Source organism: Pectinophora gossypiella, chromosome 16 (genome assembly GCF_024362695.1).
Source record: "Pectinophora gossypiella chromosome 16, ilPecGoss1.1, whole genome shotgun sequence".
Taxonomy (NCBI): Eukaryota; Metazoa; Arthropoda; class Insecta; order Lepidoptera; family Gelechiidae; genus Pectinophora; species Pectinophora gossypiella.
Genome location: NC_065419.1, coordinates 12,553,786 through 12,568,102, shown reverse-complemented (window position 1 = coordinate 12,568,102; position 14,317 = coordinate 12,553,786). Strand labels below are relative to the sequence as shown.

Below are 14,317 nucleotides of genomic sequence, written 5' to 3'. Positions count from 1 at the left end.
AATTCATATTAAATATGTGCACAGACAACACAGCTCATATAATCAGCCGCCGCGGCATGGTTCGCGCGCAGCGTTGCCAGACGTCCCGATTTTGGCGGGGCGTCCCGATTTTTAAATCAAAATTTAATGTCCCGCACGGGACAGGCTTAGTCCCGCTTTTCGGGAATAACTCGACCGTGCGTGCAACGTACTGAGAAAGCGCGTGCGGATGGCTCAGACAAGTGTGACCTGGAAATTTTGATTTTGATTTCAGTTTTCTTTTTATTCAGAACACGAATAAGACTCCTATTTAACGATAGGGTAAATCTGATTAAAAATATCATATTTTTATTAAAATACATTTTCTATGGTAATTTGAACTCAAACTAAAAGTTAAATATTCAAAAACTTTTTATTATATACGTTTTTTTTACTATGTCCTACCGCTTTTTTCACTAAAAAAGTTCCAAAATACCGACTTGGCAAAAAAAATCTGGCAACGCTGATCGCGCGTCACGTCCTAACAAATACCATTCGCTTCGTTATCCTTTCGGCCACTAATAGCAATCTTCACCACATCATAGGCCTTTACATCTTGATCAGATGATTTAAACAGCGTTTCTGTGGCAACGTCTTGTATGGCTGAAAAGACCAATACGGGAACGGCAATAGCGTCCGCACGACTGGCATTTTAACTAAGGGTAGTTAGATGGTGTGGATAGTGAAGCGACCTTCTCATTTTTACGCATTTTTCCCGTCTTTCATTTAAAATCTGGAACCAGGCCTCGTCGTGCCTTGCAACCATCGACCAGAGACTTCCTCCACTGGTTACAATCTTAGTGTTATGGAAAAAAGACAGGAATCTAGACCAATTAGTGATGATAATGATTCCTGTCATCTTATCCCACAGATGTAACCAGAGCCCTGTTCAAAGATTCCTCAGAGAGTGAGTCCAAGTAAGACTCAGGGTGGAGCTTGACAACCCACATATTTGTGCTTCCACCTCTGACTTCCTCTTACCTTATCCCACAGATGTAACCAATGCAATAGAGCTCGGTTAACAGGCTCCTCAGAGAGCAAGTCCAAGTAGGACTCAGGACGGTACTTGTCCACCCAGAGGTTAGTCTCAGGGTCTACTTCCGCCTGAGGGATGACTTCCTCTGGCTGGGTTGCTTGTTGCTGCTTAGCTTCCAACTGAAATTTCGATTATTGCAAACTGATGAAATATGGTATCTTGAGGAAACATGACAATGGAATGAGGATTTGTTGGTGAATAAACACACATAAAAAAACTGCTTTTTAATAATCGATCACCTAAATACTACATAATATATGAGTGACTTAATACAGAGCATACTACACAATCAGTGATCGGGATAGAGCTATTTGCGAGATTTGTCTTAACATGGATAACCCTCGTAAAGTTTGAATATTGTACCACAATATTTGAATTTATTATTATTTATGTCAAATTGCAATATTGCTTTTTAGATGAATTGCTTTGATGTGACTTTATTAACTGTCCTGTTCTGCATAATATTACGATCTGGAATGGCAATCAATACGCCATACACACTAACTGGGTGGTATTTTTAAATGAATCTCAGCTGAGAGTTGTCTCTGCTGAGCTGGCCATGTCAGGGGCCTTTGGCAGCTCAATAATAACCCTGACACCAGGATTGATGAGGTTGGTAATCCACCTCACAACCCACACGAGAGAAGATGGTGGTGGCAAATATGCTTTCACCGCTTTACTGCTGCTTTTTTTTATTACTTACAATTTTCCTGGCTTCCTCCCAAGTGCTAGAGTATGTGGCACGCAGTGACATCTGTTCGGGTGGAATGTCCAGTGAGCTGTCCCATGACTCTTCAGACTCCAGCTTCACATAAATCCTCTCTCCATCTGGCTTCGTAAGAGGCATAAAGGCCCATCTGAAAATATAGTTTTTTTTTATCTGGTGATTTCTAAACAATTAAACTTACATCCATTACCTACATACATACAATCACACCTATTTCCCATTGGGGTAGGCAGGGGCCATGGAATTCCACTTGCTACGATCGTCATACACCACTCACTTCTACTAAACCAGCCAACTTCACTTCTATTAAATAGTTTAAAAGTTTTAAATAAATGTAACAGGTAAAATGTGCAAGATTATTACTCAAATCCTAATTAAAAACACACAGCTTTACAAATTACGTACTTTGTATACATAAATACAATATTCCTATATTCAAAAGCAGTATATAAAGCAAAGGTTGGTGGTAGGGCTGGCAGAGGAAAACTTAGAAGGACGTACATTGAACAAATTGGAGATGTCCTTGGAAAAAGTTCAGTACAATCTACTTTGAACCAGCATGCGTGTATGAAACAATTGATGACTGTGGAGGAACCAAAGTGTGTCAGGATCGAAGCAAACTTGTTTACCACAGAGGGAAATAGGCGTGAGTTTATGTATGTATGTATATGTACAATATTCCTACTCAAGTAATGTACCTAGGTAGATAGGCTACCTATGTTTCTTACCTAGGTATATCCAAAGAGAGGTTCTCTTTGGGGTCATAGGCTGGTCTGTCAGCTGCCAGCCTGCTTGAAGGCTCCAACAGCAGCTGCCGCAACTTCCTGCCCTCAATGATCCGGTCTATCAACTCCAAGTCATTCTCCTCCTCCGTCTTCTGCTTCTTACTTGGTAATTGTAACTCATTAAAGTCTATGTCTCCTACATCCCCAAATAAATCTTCTACTGTTCTTTTATTACCAAGAGATGCATTTTCTGGCGTCAACAGGTCTTCCACGGGTTCTAAAGCCGGTGTTGAGGATATCTGATCATCACTAACACTATTATCTAATTGAACTATATCAGGAGGCTTTTTAGTGATAGGACTGGAGAAATCAAGACTCCTTTTCGCTTGAAATGGCTTGTTTCTGACTACATTTCCACCTGAAAGTAAAATTAGGTTATGTTTCAGTTGGTCTATGTTTTTGAGTGAATTTCACCAATATAAACACGGAAACACGTTCTACCTGAATGGTCCTCTTGCTCCTGCAATAATTCTAGTTCATCAGCATACATCAACTCATATTCTTCATCAGGATCAGGATAGTCACTCATTGTTAATTCACTGATTTATATCCCTGAATATACAACAATATACAGCACCAAATAACCTTCGTACAACAGAATTATTTTAGTATTTCAATAATTCGTACATATTCTATTACAGAAATTACTTTACTAACTCTAAAATACAAAAAAAGTAAATAAAAACAGTAAGAAAACAAACCAAAGCTGTCAACTGTCGCATAACCCGCGAAAATTGGTATCGTTCAAAAACTTATGCAATATGGGTATTTCTATTTCTGTAAAATATCTACCTTCACTTGTTTTATTTTGTATTATTTAATTACTGCACTGTATTTTGTTACCAAACTACGTTTTCCACATACTGTAGAAATTAATCAACTTTTTTTTTTTTATATTTTCACTTTTTAAAATAAACCAGTTTCTGAACGTCACAAAGTACGTTGCAGATGTTGGAATAAATAAATTATAACGTTTAACTACCGATGATAAAAAAGTTAATAAAATTTAATTATCTTAAAAGACTCTCAATAACACACAGTTAAGTTGTCTTAACCATAAAATAAAATTAATCCAGCTTATGATTTGTAATTACGTTTTGATGTATAGACATTCTTAAACATAATAGTAGATATCAATAATGAACCCATGGCTTTTCTTCATAGACATATAAGAGTATGGACTGGAAATACCTACAAAAAAAACGTGCCACTTGGTCGCATAAAATGGCGGCCTTTACTAGGGCTGCAAGCTGTTTCAATACTAGGATTACCATACTCGTACCTACTAGGTATAGCATCTTCTTTGCGAGTCGATGGCGATCGATACTAAATTTTTGCTGACTAATAATAGGTATAGCATTATAATAATAAGTATTCATAAGAGAACAGAAAGGGAAGGTAAATGGTAATTAGGTGGTGTACTGTATTTTTCGTGTATGTTTTGTGTAAAACTGGTTCTTTTTGGTATGTTGTGTGCAATAAAGTATATTTGTATTTGTAAAGGGTTTAGTCAAGATTTATCTAAGTAGTTTCCTTAACAACTCTATAACATTGATTACATTCTTTATTGCGCACAATTCGAATCCACCTGGAGTGTATAATGAAACATAAATTATAACGTAAATCTGTTTATTAGCAAGTATTCATTTCACACATTATTTATTATGTAACTACATTATATTTACAATAAATACAAATCTAAACAGTGTCAATTTGTTTAGAAATTGTCTTTGTGACACCCTGTCACATTGCATATATAATTATTATACGCTTTCGGAGAAAGAAAATGTAAAGTTAAAGCAAACTTTCTTATTTCTTGGAAATACTTCTTTGGCAAAGGTAAACCTTGAAAGGAGAATGGGCGAATCTGGTCCAAGAACCTCCACTGATGAGACTTATATGTAATGAAAGCTTATGCTTTCTCTATGAATCTGGCAAAGTTCTATCAGATTCTGTCCCGGGGTTCTTTTTTTACGGCCATGTTTGTCCTGGCTAAAAATGTGATAAAATACAGCGGGAGCTAAAATCGACTCAAGATTTGTTGCTGGATAACTAAGTCTACATAAATAATTATGTATCATATTGTATATCATTTTAAAGAGGATCTTTTCCAGAATCCGAAACATAAAAAAAAACAAAAAAAATCTTTTTGTAAGCGAATTATAGTCAATTTATATCTGCAGCGCCATTTTTTCTCGGTAGCTAAGTTCAAGTTTCATGCCTTTTACCCCTTCCAAAAGAATCTTACCGATTTTTTTTATATTGCTTCCGGAATTTGATCTGAGTGATAATAACAAGAAAAATAAATAGACACCTCTCCGATAGAGACCGCCTAAGCTATTGCCTATTGCAAGAAATCGTCATCATTAATTAGCAAGTCATTGCGGTATTGCATATAAGCTTATCAGCAACTTGGAACTTGGTCCAAGAACCTCCACTGGTGAGACTTGCATGTAATGATAGCTTATACTTGTCCTATGATTCTGGCAAAGTTCTATCAAACTCTGTCCTAGGGTTTTTTTACGGCCATGTTTGTCCTGAGTGTACAGTAGTGGACTGCAAAATCACCTCAGGATTTGTTGTCGAAAAACTGTTTAACTAAGTCTATATACATAATTATATATCATAATGTATATCAATTTTAAAGGGTAAGGTTATTAGAATCAGAAACACAAATAAAAAAAATGCATTAAGTATGTAAACGACTTTTAGCCAACTCACGTCCGTAGCACCATTTTTCTCAGCAGCTACGTACGAGTTTCGCGCCTTCCAACCTTTCCAAAGAAGCCCAATCATTTTTTCCTTCTTCTGATATTGCATTCTTAACCTGACAAGTGACAACAAAGAAAAAAAAATAAAAAAAATAAGAAGTAATAAAATAGATACCATTCCGATAGAGGCCGCGTAAGCTATGGACCTATTGCAAGATAACGTACTCAAAGGCTAGTCATTATAATCCAACAGACGTAACATGTTTAGAATGCGGGAGGACGCAAATGTAGTATGTTTTCTTTCACCACAATCTTGTTTTATTAATGCAGGCTTATATCTTGTATTATAAACAATGCCGAATGGTACAACAAACGTATGGTAAACGTAAGGTTGCCTGGTAGTAATTGCTACCTTGGCAATAAAGCCGCCTTTTGCACCAGTTATTGCCTGAACTTGTTTAATAAATGTGTTTCTTTTGTATACAATAGAGTCATTGTATTGAATCTTGATTAAAATGACTTATTTCTTGTTTCTCTCGTACTAAGCTGTATACTGTCAGTGTTAAAGAGACACATATTTCGTCTCTTTCGCATAAGGCGATGTACTACATTTCCGTCCCGCCGCATTCTAATCATGTTACGTCTGTTGGATTATAATGACTAGCCTTTGAGTACGTTATCTTGCAATAGGTCCATAGCTTACGCGGCCTCTATCGGAATGGTATCTATTTTATTACTTCTTATTTTTTTTATTTTTTTTTCTTTGTTGTCACTTGTCAGGTTAAGAATGCAATATCAGAAGAAGGAAAAAATGATTGGGCTTCTTTGGAAAGGTTGGAAGGCGCGAAACTCGTACGTAGCTGCTGAGAAAAATGGTGCTACGGACGTGAGTTGGCTAAAAGTCGTTTACATACTTAATGCATTTTTTTTATTTGTGTTTCTGATTCTGATAACCTTCCCCTTTAAAATTGATATACATTATGATATATAATTATGTATATAGACTTAGTTAAATAGTTTTTCGACAACAAATCCTGAGGTGATTTTGCAGTCCACTACTGTACACTCAGGACAAACATGGCCGTAAAAAAACCCTAGGACAGACTTTGATAGAACTTTGCCAGAATCATAGGACAAGTATAAGCTATCATTACATGCAAGTCTCACCAGTGGAGGTTCTTGGACCAAGTTCCAAGTTGCTGATAAGCTTATATGCAATACCGTAATGACTTGCTAATGATGACGATTTCTTGCAATAGGCAATAGCTTAGGCGGTCTCTATCGGAGAGGTGTCTATTTATTTTTCTTGTTATTATCACTCAGATCAAATTCCGGAAGCAATATAAAAAAATCGGTAAGATACTTTTGGAAGGGGTAAAAGGCATAAAACTTGAACTTAGCTACCGAGAAACAATGGCGCTGCAGATATAAATTGACTATAATTCGCTTACAAAAAGATTTTTTTTTGTTTTTTTTTATGTTTCGGATTCTGGAAAAGATCCTCTTTAAAATGATATACAATATGATACATAATTATTTATGTAGACTTAGTTATCCAGCAACAAATCTTGAGTCGATTTTAGCTCCCACTGTATTTTATCACATTTTTAGCCAGGACAAACATGGCCGTAAAAAAAGAACCCCGGGACAGAATCTGATAGAACTTTGCCAGAATCATAGGGAAAGCATAGGCTTTCATTACATATAAGTCTCATCAGTGGAGGTTCTTGGACCAAGTTTCATACAAAAGTGCCCATTGTCATTTGTTTACCTGCCTTTTCAAAAAGTCTTGCGGTCCTGCCAATTCTTCCATCAATACACTTTGCCCTTTATTATTTGATTTTTATTCTGCAGATCTTCCATAATATTCTTCAAATTGGCTATCTTTTAATTTTTTCATCGCGTCTTCTTGAACAGACTGAAATAAAGTTTAATAATAATGTTAAAACAGTGTATGTACTAAAATATATCTGATTTAAGTGCATTGTGTACCTGGTTGAATTATACTATATCATGTTAAAAATATAAAATTATTTGATAAATACCTTTTCATGCACTGACTTATGAGACAGACGTACGGGCAATGGCAGCACAGACGACGTTGCAGCTGTGGATTAGTTTTCCAATATCACCCGTTTCAGTAAATCCAGTCGACAATTTTGGATTGAAAGATGGCCTGAAATGAAAGATAGCATTCATTTATTTATATAAAATTTGTACAACTCATAATTGTTTCGACATATAATAGTTACAGACTAAGTATATTAAGTACATAATAATATGTAGTTGAATGATAGATAGTATAAACATGTTGTGATAACATGATACAAATATGTTATCTATCTAGCCAGTAGTGAGATGATGCAAGCTAGGCTGAAATTTAAATATAAATTTAAACACCAACAGCCTCTCTCTAACCATCGTCTTCTCAAGCTTTTTTTTCTTGGAAACCTGTTAACGTAAAAATAATAACTAGTATTCTTAGCCAGTATTATTGGCGCAACACTAATTTGACTATGACGAATAAAGATATTGGAAAACAAAGAAAAATACGGTTTGTAGTATGACAATTACTCAAAATATATAAAGGTTTAATGCAAATTCATGGCTCAGTTGCGTTGTAACATCAAAATCTATAGGATTGTTTGTATTATTCAATGAATACGGGGTACTAACCTATGAAGTGACAAATACGGTTGATTTCTGTCCTTTCTGGCACCACACTGTACAATACAATACACGGACATGTTGAATAACACTTTTTTCAACTTCAACTTCGATTTAGCAAATCAAATCCTCGTAATTTATCCGCAAAACACAAAATACGATCTCTAAACAGCTACTTGACAGCAGAAGTACCACAAAACACAGCGCATAAAATGGCGAAAAATGGCACGTACCTACAGCTGTTGTGACGTCATCACAAAATGTTGCCATAACTAGAAATAACAAATATATATTTATCTCTTTTACCAAATGAAATTTTGTACTAGTAAAAAAGAGACAAAACGATTATTGACGACCTGTTTCATAAACTACTCATATTTGTATAAGATGATGTTTATATAGTAGAACAGGGCGCCTCCATATAATTTCCTATCTCTATGCTTTTCTTTCAGCAAAGAAAATGTACTGAAGACTAGGCAGCATGCTCTTACGGACTTAGTCTGTCCCTGGGCAAAAGAAAAAAAATTAACCATAGCATGTAACTTTTTACGATTAAATTTATAAACTTATTGATTTTTAATTATACCTATCGAATCGCGATTCTCATAATTTCTACAAAAGTCCACACAATTCAAACATTACAATGTTTGATTGTGCTGATGGTTACTTGTTCTGTGTACATAGGTAGTCCGACTTATTACCTGTACAGCCCTTTGTACGTACCTACCATTTTTTATCACATCCATGCTGTTCTTGGTTTTGTAGACTTGTCAAGTAGTAATAAAATTTTTAAAAAGCGTTTTTGAACTGTTCATTAGATAAAATTAACGGATGCGGGGACCAAATAAATAAAACAACTCTTTGTATATACGAAAGTTTTTTTTTAATAATTGGGTATATTTACAATAGATTAATTAACAAACGTGAGTTACATGAATTATGTTTAGAAGAGGTATCTGCCCAGTTATACCTTCGATTATGCTGTGCACATCCACACTTCCAAATCAATATCAATGGTTATGGTATGCTTGGACTAAATACTATACTTACTTAACACTTTCAAGGACAGAACGTCTACGGACGTTCCGAGTCCAAGGTAACATACTACCTATTATGAACCACCAATGACCTGGTCTCTGTCCGTGAAAGGGTTAAAGTAGTAAATGACGTACAAGTAAGTACTTTAGTTAGTCCAAGGTGTTGAGAGATCATAGATACACGAATTTAAACTAATCTGGCCTTAACTGACTTAAATATTAGTAATTGGAATGTACATTTACTACGTGGAACACTATATGTGATAATGAAGAACACAGGATTAAATTAAGGGTGCTCGATATAGAATCCAAAAATAAGTAATTTTGTTTGACTTACAAAAATAAAATAACTAGAACAAATAGTATGTTTGACTTTTCTCCTTTTATTACAAGAGAGATAATTTAAAATTTCACTATGTTAACAGTAGACATACAGACGGCTTCAATATCATGGTCAATTACAGATAGAAATTAAACAGAGCTTAGTCAAAATATTTTTTTTAATAATAATATCGTTTAGTGGAAAGTAATAAGTTATTGCTGGCTTAACCTTGTAATCACATTTTAAATAATATGGCTAATCATAATTATAACAATTAGTGACAAACACAAATAACAAACAGAAACATTATCACAAACACAAAGCTAAAGTTCAATAAACATCACAGACATCTACATTTTCACCTAATCGTAATGACTTGGAACGTTTTTTTTTTTTATGAGACTCCCTTTTATTATATTATATTATTATTAAATACTCATTATTCTGACATCATCATGACATTCAGTCCACTAAACAATTTAATTTAACTTATCTACGGCACTCGGTGAAGAGCCGAAACAATGGTACTGGCAATACTATGCATTAATTTATAATGAGGGGAAAGGTCAGTCTGGTCACCCGATCCATCATTGGCTTACAAATCGCGACGAGAATAAAAAATTGGTAAATATAAGCCAAAGTCACCACAACAGACTTAGAGGTAGTCAGTTAACAACGACCCTTACCTCCTTATCTTGAACATAATATTTTTTAACCTGAAGATTCACTTTAAATGTTACGTGCGTTAGCTTTTCTAAAAATTCAAAAACCAGCTCAATCATTTAACGTGGCAAAACAGTGCTGAATATTTTCAGATTTAAATCACTTTAAACAGATTTTTATCGAAAACCTATCTAGTTATCCTTATAGATCATTAAAAACCGTAATTTAAGACGAGATTGGCTAAAAGCCCTTGATAAATCTCCAATGACATCTTTATAGCGTGAGCTAGAAAAATCGGACGAGTGAGTAACTGGTGCGGCTGTCGGCCGGCCTCAGGAGTGCCGAGTGCCGCCTCGGGCCACGTTCGCTTGGCCCTCCTTTTTCTAGACTAACATTATAACTTAATGTATTATTCAATATTACTGTACAAAACGCTTATTCGTTCGCAAAATTTGACCTATTTGTTATTATAAATATACTTCATTGCCTCAAATAGTCATCCCGAGCTTTAAGCCGGTCATATCATAATACGTACACTTCATAGAAGGGTTTACCGGAACACGATTCACGGAGCTGTATTGCATCCTCCCGCCTGCCAGACATTTTACTAGTATCATCTAACTATAATGGCAAATACGATCAATTCACTACAATTACGAAACGCTTATCTTACTAACTAACCGCTGTACTGGACTAACCGTCGCTGTCGCATCAGCAGCTTAAGAAAGTAACATACCAGACAATTACCTACGAGAACATTACAGACATACATAAATTGCAGTACTGACTATTAATATCATGGTTATTTTATGCCGCGAACGACAAAGTGGGCGTTGCATTTATTTATTTTGATAAACAAAGCTACCAGTATTTTTCTGCCATAAATTGCCTAATCTATCACTTGATGTAAACAAACACATCTTTTTAAAATTCTTTCCTATATTTACCGTCTGCAGAAAAATGGTGGCAGCACTGTGCTTGAACGAGTTATGGCAAGAGGTAGCGAGTTACGTTCTCAACCTGTGGCCGTTACGCGCGAGTTTGAATAGCATTCGACCGCCATCGAATTCGTCAACTCTGTAATGGCTGGATTGTTTCACATTATTGGTGTAAGTGCTGACAATACACACTGATCTGGACAAAACATCCCCTACACACTTATCACATTATCTAGACGAAGACCGTCGAAGGTTCTGCTTATCGATTGCAGAAGCTGTGTCTCGTACTCGCAAGTAGTCCTGCCTTGCACTATTGCGGCTAAAGTCTTGGTCAACCGACTGTCTTCTGGTCCATACGCTGACGAAATATTGAGCAAAGTAAATGGGTAAGTGTCTTCATTCTCATCCGTTTTCCCAAGTCATTATATCTAATATGAATTACTTACACCTTTTGGTATACTTTCAGTATTTAATTACTTATATAAGTAGGTACTTGTTATGTAATCGAATGTACTGACTGATTGATTGATGACATGTCAAAAAATTGAGATCGTATAATGTAACCTTCAGTATTTCAATCATTATTAATAATTATTTCGTTTCCATCTTCAAGTTACCAACTCTAATTTCGAATAATTAGATCACTTTTATATATACGACGATTGACCAAGACTGTGGGTGAAGTAAAGCCGACATCAGACCCTGCTGGGGCGGTCAGTGAGCGCCAGTCGGAGGACGGCCACCTCCGTGTGTCAGGCAGGCGTTAGCGCGTGCGGCGGAGGCGCGGGCGCCGGGTGGACCGGTGCGGGCGGCGGCGACTCCGCTGTCCCACAAGCCTTTAGCTCCGTGAACACTTCAGTAAAAAACCCAGGTTCTGAATTAATCCTTAGCATGTTGAAGGACAGCCTGTCGACTATTAGCAGGCATCTATCCCAGAATTTGTCTTTGGAGTCCTCGACAAGGAAGGGTTTGAGCGGGTAGGAGATCTCGTTGCCCATGTAGGAGTAGGAGAGGTAGAGGCAGGTGAGGACGACCGCCTGCAGCTCCTGCGGCCGCCCGATGCGCTCGCCGTCCACCAGCTCGCGCACCAACATGTACACGAACACCACGTTCGCGGGGTTGATGAACGCCACGTCCTGGAAAACAAAAACATTAACTATTAGATTCCATTGTTATAACACAAGTAATTGATAAGGTATTTGAATATTATGGGGTATCGTTTTTTAAATAGGTACTACATTTGGTTTGGGCTCGTTCCACCTAGCACACATTAATCTCATCACTTAAGCACATCACTAACTTGTCTATAAAGTAGGTAACTGCCACCTCGCATTGATGTGTTTAACTAAGCCACGACATAATATCAGATATAGGTAGTCAATGTATATCATCGTTACATAGTTAGGCTGGCTAGGATCTGATGAGCGCTGCAGACAGCGTCATCCTTGTTGCCAAGTTTTGGGCTGACACTATTTAGTTTGCCATCGACATGATAAGGAGAAGATAGCTAGGCTAAGTGTATTATAGAGCAAAGCAACCCTTCTCTACGTATATTGCGAATGACAGCCATAATTCCACTTTAAAATCTACTGAAATATACACGTTGGAAGATGGATTTGCATTAAGAAGTAGGTTATGTCCAGAATTTCTAACGCATGAGAGACCTTGAGCTATATTTCGCGCAGCCGCTAACACTTTATTATTCATAAGCTTTTTATGACCTACTCTGTGCCCTCTATTGTTGAATATAATGAGTACCGAAGCGAATGTAAGAGCGGATGATATATTCAAGAGCCAGCATACTTATATACTCGTATGCCAATTCAAGACTGAGTAGGTATATTTGTTAGGAGACGCATAAGCCTCCAGTACCATTTTTGATAGCCACATAGTTTTGGACATAAAATACAGGATGATGGATATCCTGTATTCTACGATTTCTACGTTCATGCTTCGAGGAAAACCAGTGTCTGTCAACAACCAGTATCGCTCTATGTTGACAGACGTGCCGATGTGCTGATTTGGATCGACAGTAATCACGTACTTATAAGTACCTAATAAACAAACACCAAGAATATTACCTCGCCTATGCTTTATCTAACGATAAATTATATGTAAATTTCCTTTGTATTTTAAAGCAATAAAAAGTATACAAACAAATAACCAATATTACCTAATCACGAAATGATTACCTAGTCAAGAAAGTATAACGTACTTATTTCCCCATGATGACTGAACTTTCAGGCCAGCACAAAAAAGGTGTTACGATTACGACTTAATTCTTAGAACGGCTCATGCGAAAATGTCATTTGAAGAACATGAATCACGAAGCATAATCGGGTACCTTGAAGCCTAATAACCGGTTCAGTGGCCAAACCAAACTAACGTGGGGAGAAGAAGGTAGAATTGTGGGAAGCATCGTCGATATAACCAAATAGACGCATATAATTCAATTTGTCAACTAGCTGAGGTAATACGGGACGAGGGAAGCACGATGCTGCGTTCTGAATGAGTCACTCAAGATCCTCATTAGGTCATTTGACGTCAGAAAACCAGATAAGAGGCCGCGATTGATCGAACGTTGTCAAGCGGCATCTTGACAGAACATCTTCTATCGTGTGGGTTGTAAAGTGGAGTACCAACCTCATCAACCCTGGTGTGAGGGTTACTATTGAGCCGCCAAAGGCCCCCTGACATGGCTCACGTAACGACTATTTACTTACATCAGTAAGTAGTAACCGGGACCAACGGCTTAACGTGCTTTCCGAAGCACGGATCATCTTCAGTAATGTCCTTACCAAATTAGGGACCACAAAGTAATTTTTTTATATGTCCCCACCGGGAATCGAACCTGAGACCTCCGGATCGTGAGCCCAACCCTCAACTACTGGACTACGGTCGTTACACAGACAAAACATGTCCGTATGTTATTAGGAGTCCAGAGGTTGTATCGTCGATGGTAGGAAGTTACAAAGGTGAAGTGCGTGACGTCATCCACCAGGTAAAAACGGAAATAGCACGCGACATCGAGGCCACAGTGAACCTTACAATACTCCTTACGATGAACGAAATATATCCCTGAATGTAACCTTCACTGTAAGGCTACTAGGTTGAATACTGAAGGACCGGTTCCAAAATATAGGACAAAGTTTACCTATTACTCTTTGGACTAAGTATGCAAATGATATCAACGCAAGCACGCTATAAAAGTATCTACTTACTTAAAGAATGAATAAGAATTCTTAAATAACAGTAGTCGTAAGTAGAAGTTTTTAATACCAATACAATAGTATTTTATGCAACAGTTGTATAAGAAGGGTTAAAAAATGCGAGTGGCGTGAGTTGCGATGTGAGCCTTGGCGAACATCGCAATAAGAGACGCCACGAGCATTTTTTGACCTAGTTATACAACG

The 14,317-nt window shown here is 36.9% G+C and overlaps 2 protein-coding genes across 2 annotated transcripts in view; both read right to left on the bottom strand.

The window, feature by feature from the left end:
- Positions 1 to 3,266, bottom strand: part of LOC126373772 (chromosome transmission fidelity protein 18 homolog) — a 64,532-nt gene extending 61,266 nt beyond the window's left edge. Inside the window, exons 1-4 of the mRNA XM_050020053.1 lie at positions 3,008 to 3,266; positions 2,510 to 2,924; positions 1,758 to 1,911; positions 1,000 to 1,173 (exon numbers count right to left, since the gene is read on the bottom strand). Coding sequence (XP_049876010.1) covers positions 1,000 to 1,173; positions 1,758 to 1,911; positions 2,510 to 2,924; positions 3,008 to 3,095 — 831 coding nt within the window. The 5' untranslated portion in view covers positions 3,096 to 3,266. The remainder of the gene's footprint in view (positions 1 to 999; positions 1,174 to 1,757; positions 1,912 to 2,509; positions 2,925 to 3,007) is intronic.
- A 5,577-nt stretch (positions 3,267 to 8,843) lies between these two features.
- Positions 8,844 to 14,317, bottom strand: part of LOC126373846 (cyclin-dependent kinase 5 activator 1) — a 28,036-nt gene continuing 22,562 nt past the window's right edge. The window contains exon 2 of the mRNA XM_050020187.1: positions 8,844 to 12,040. Within this exon, the coding sequence (XP_049876144.1) occupies positions 11,657 to 12,040 (384 nt within the window). The 3' untranslated portion in view covers positions 8,844 to 11,656. The remainder of the gene's footprint in view (positions 12,041 to 14,317) is intronic.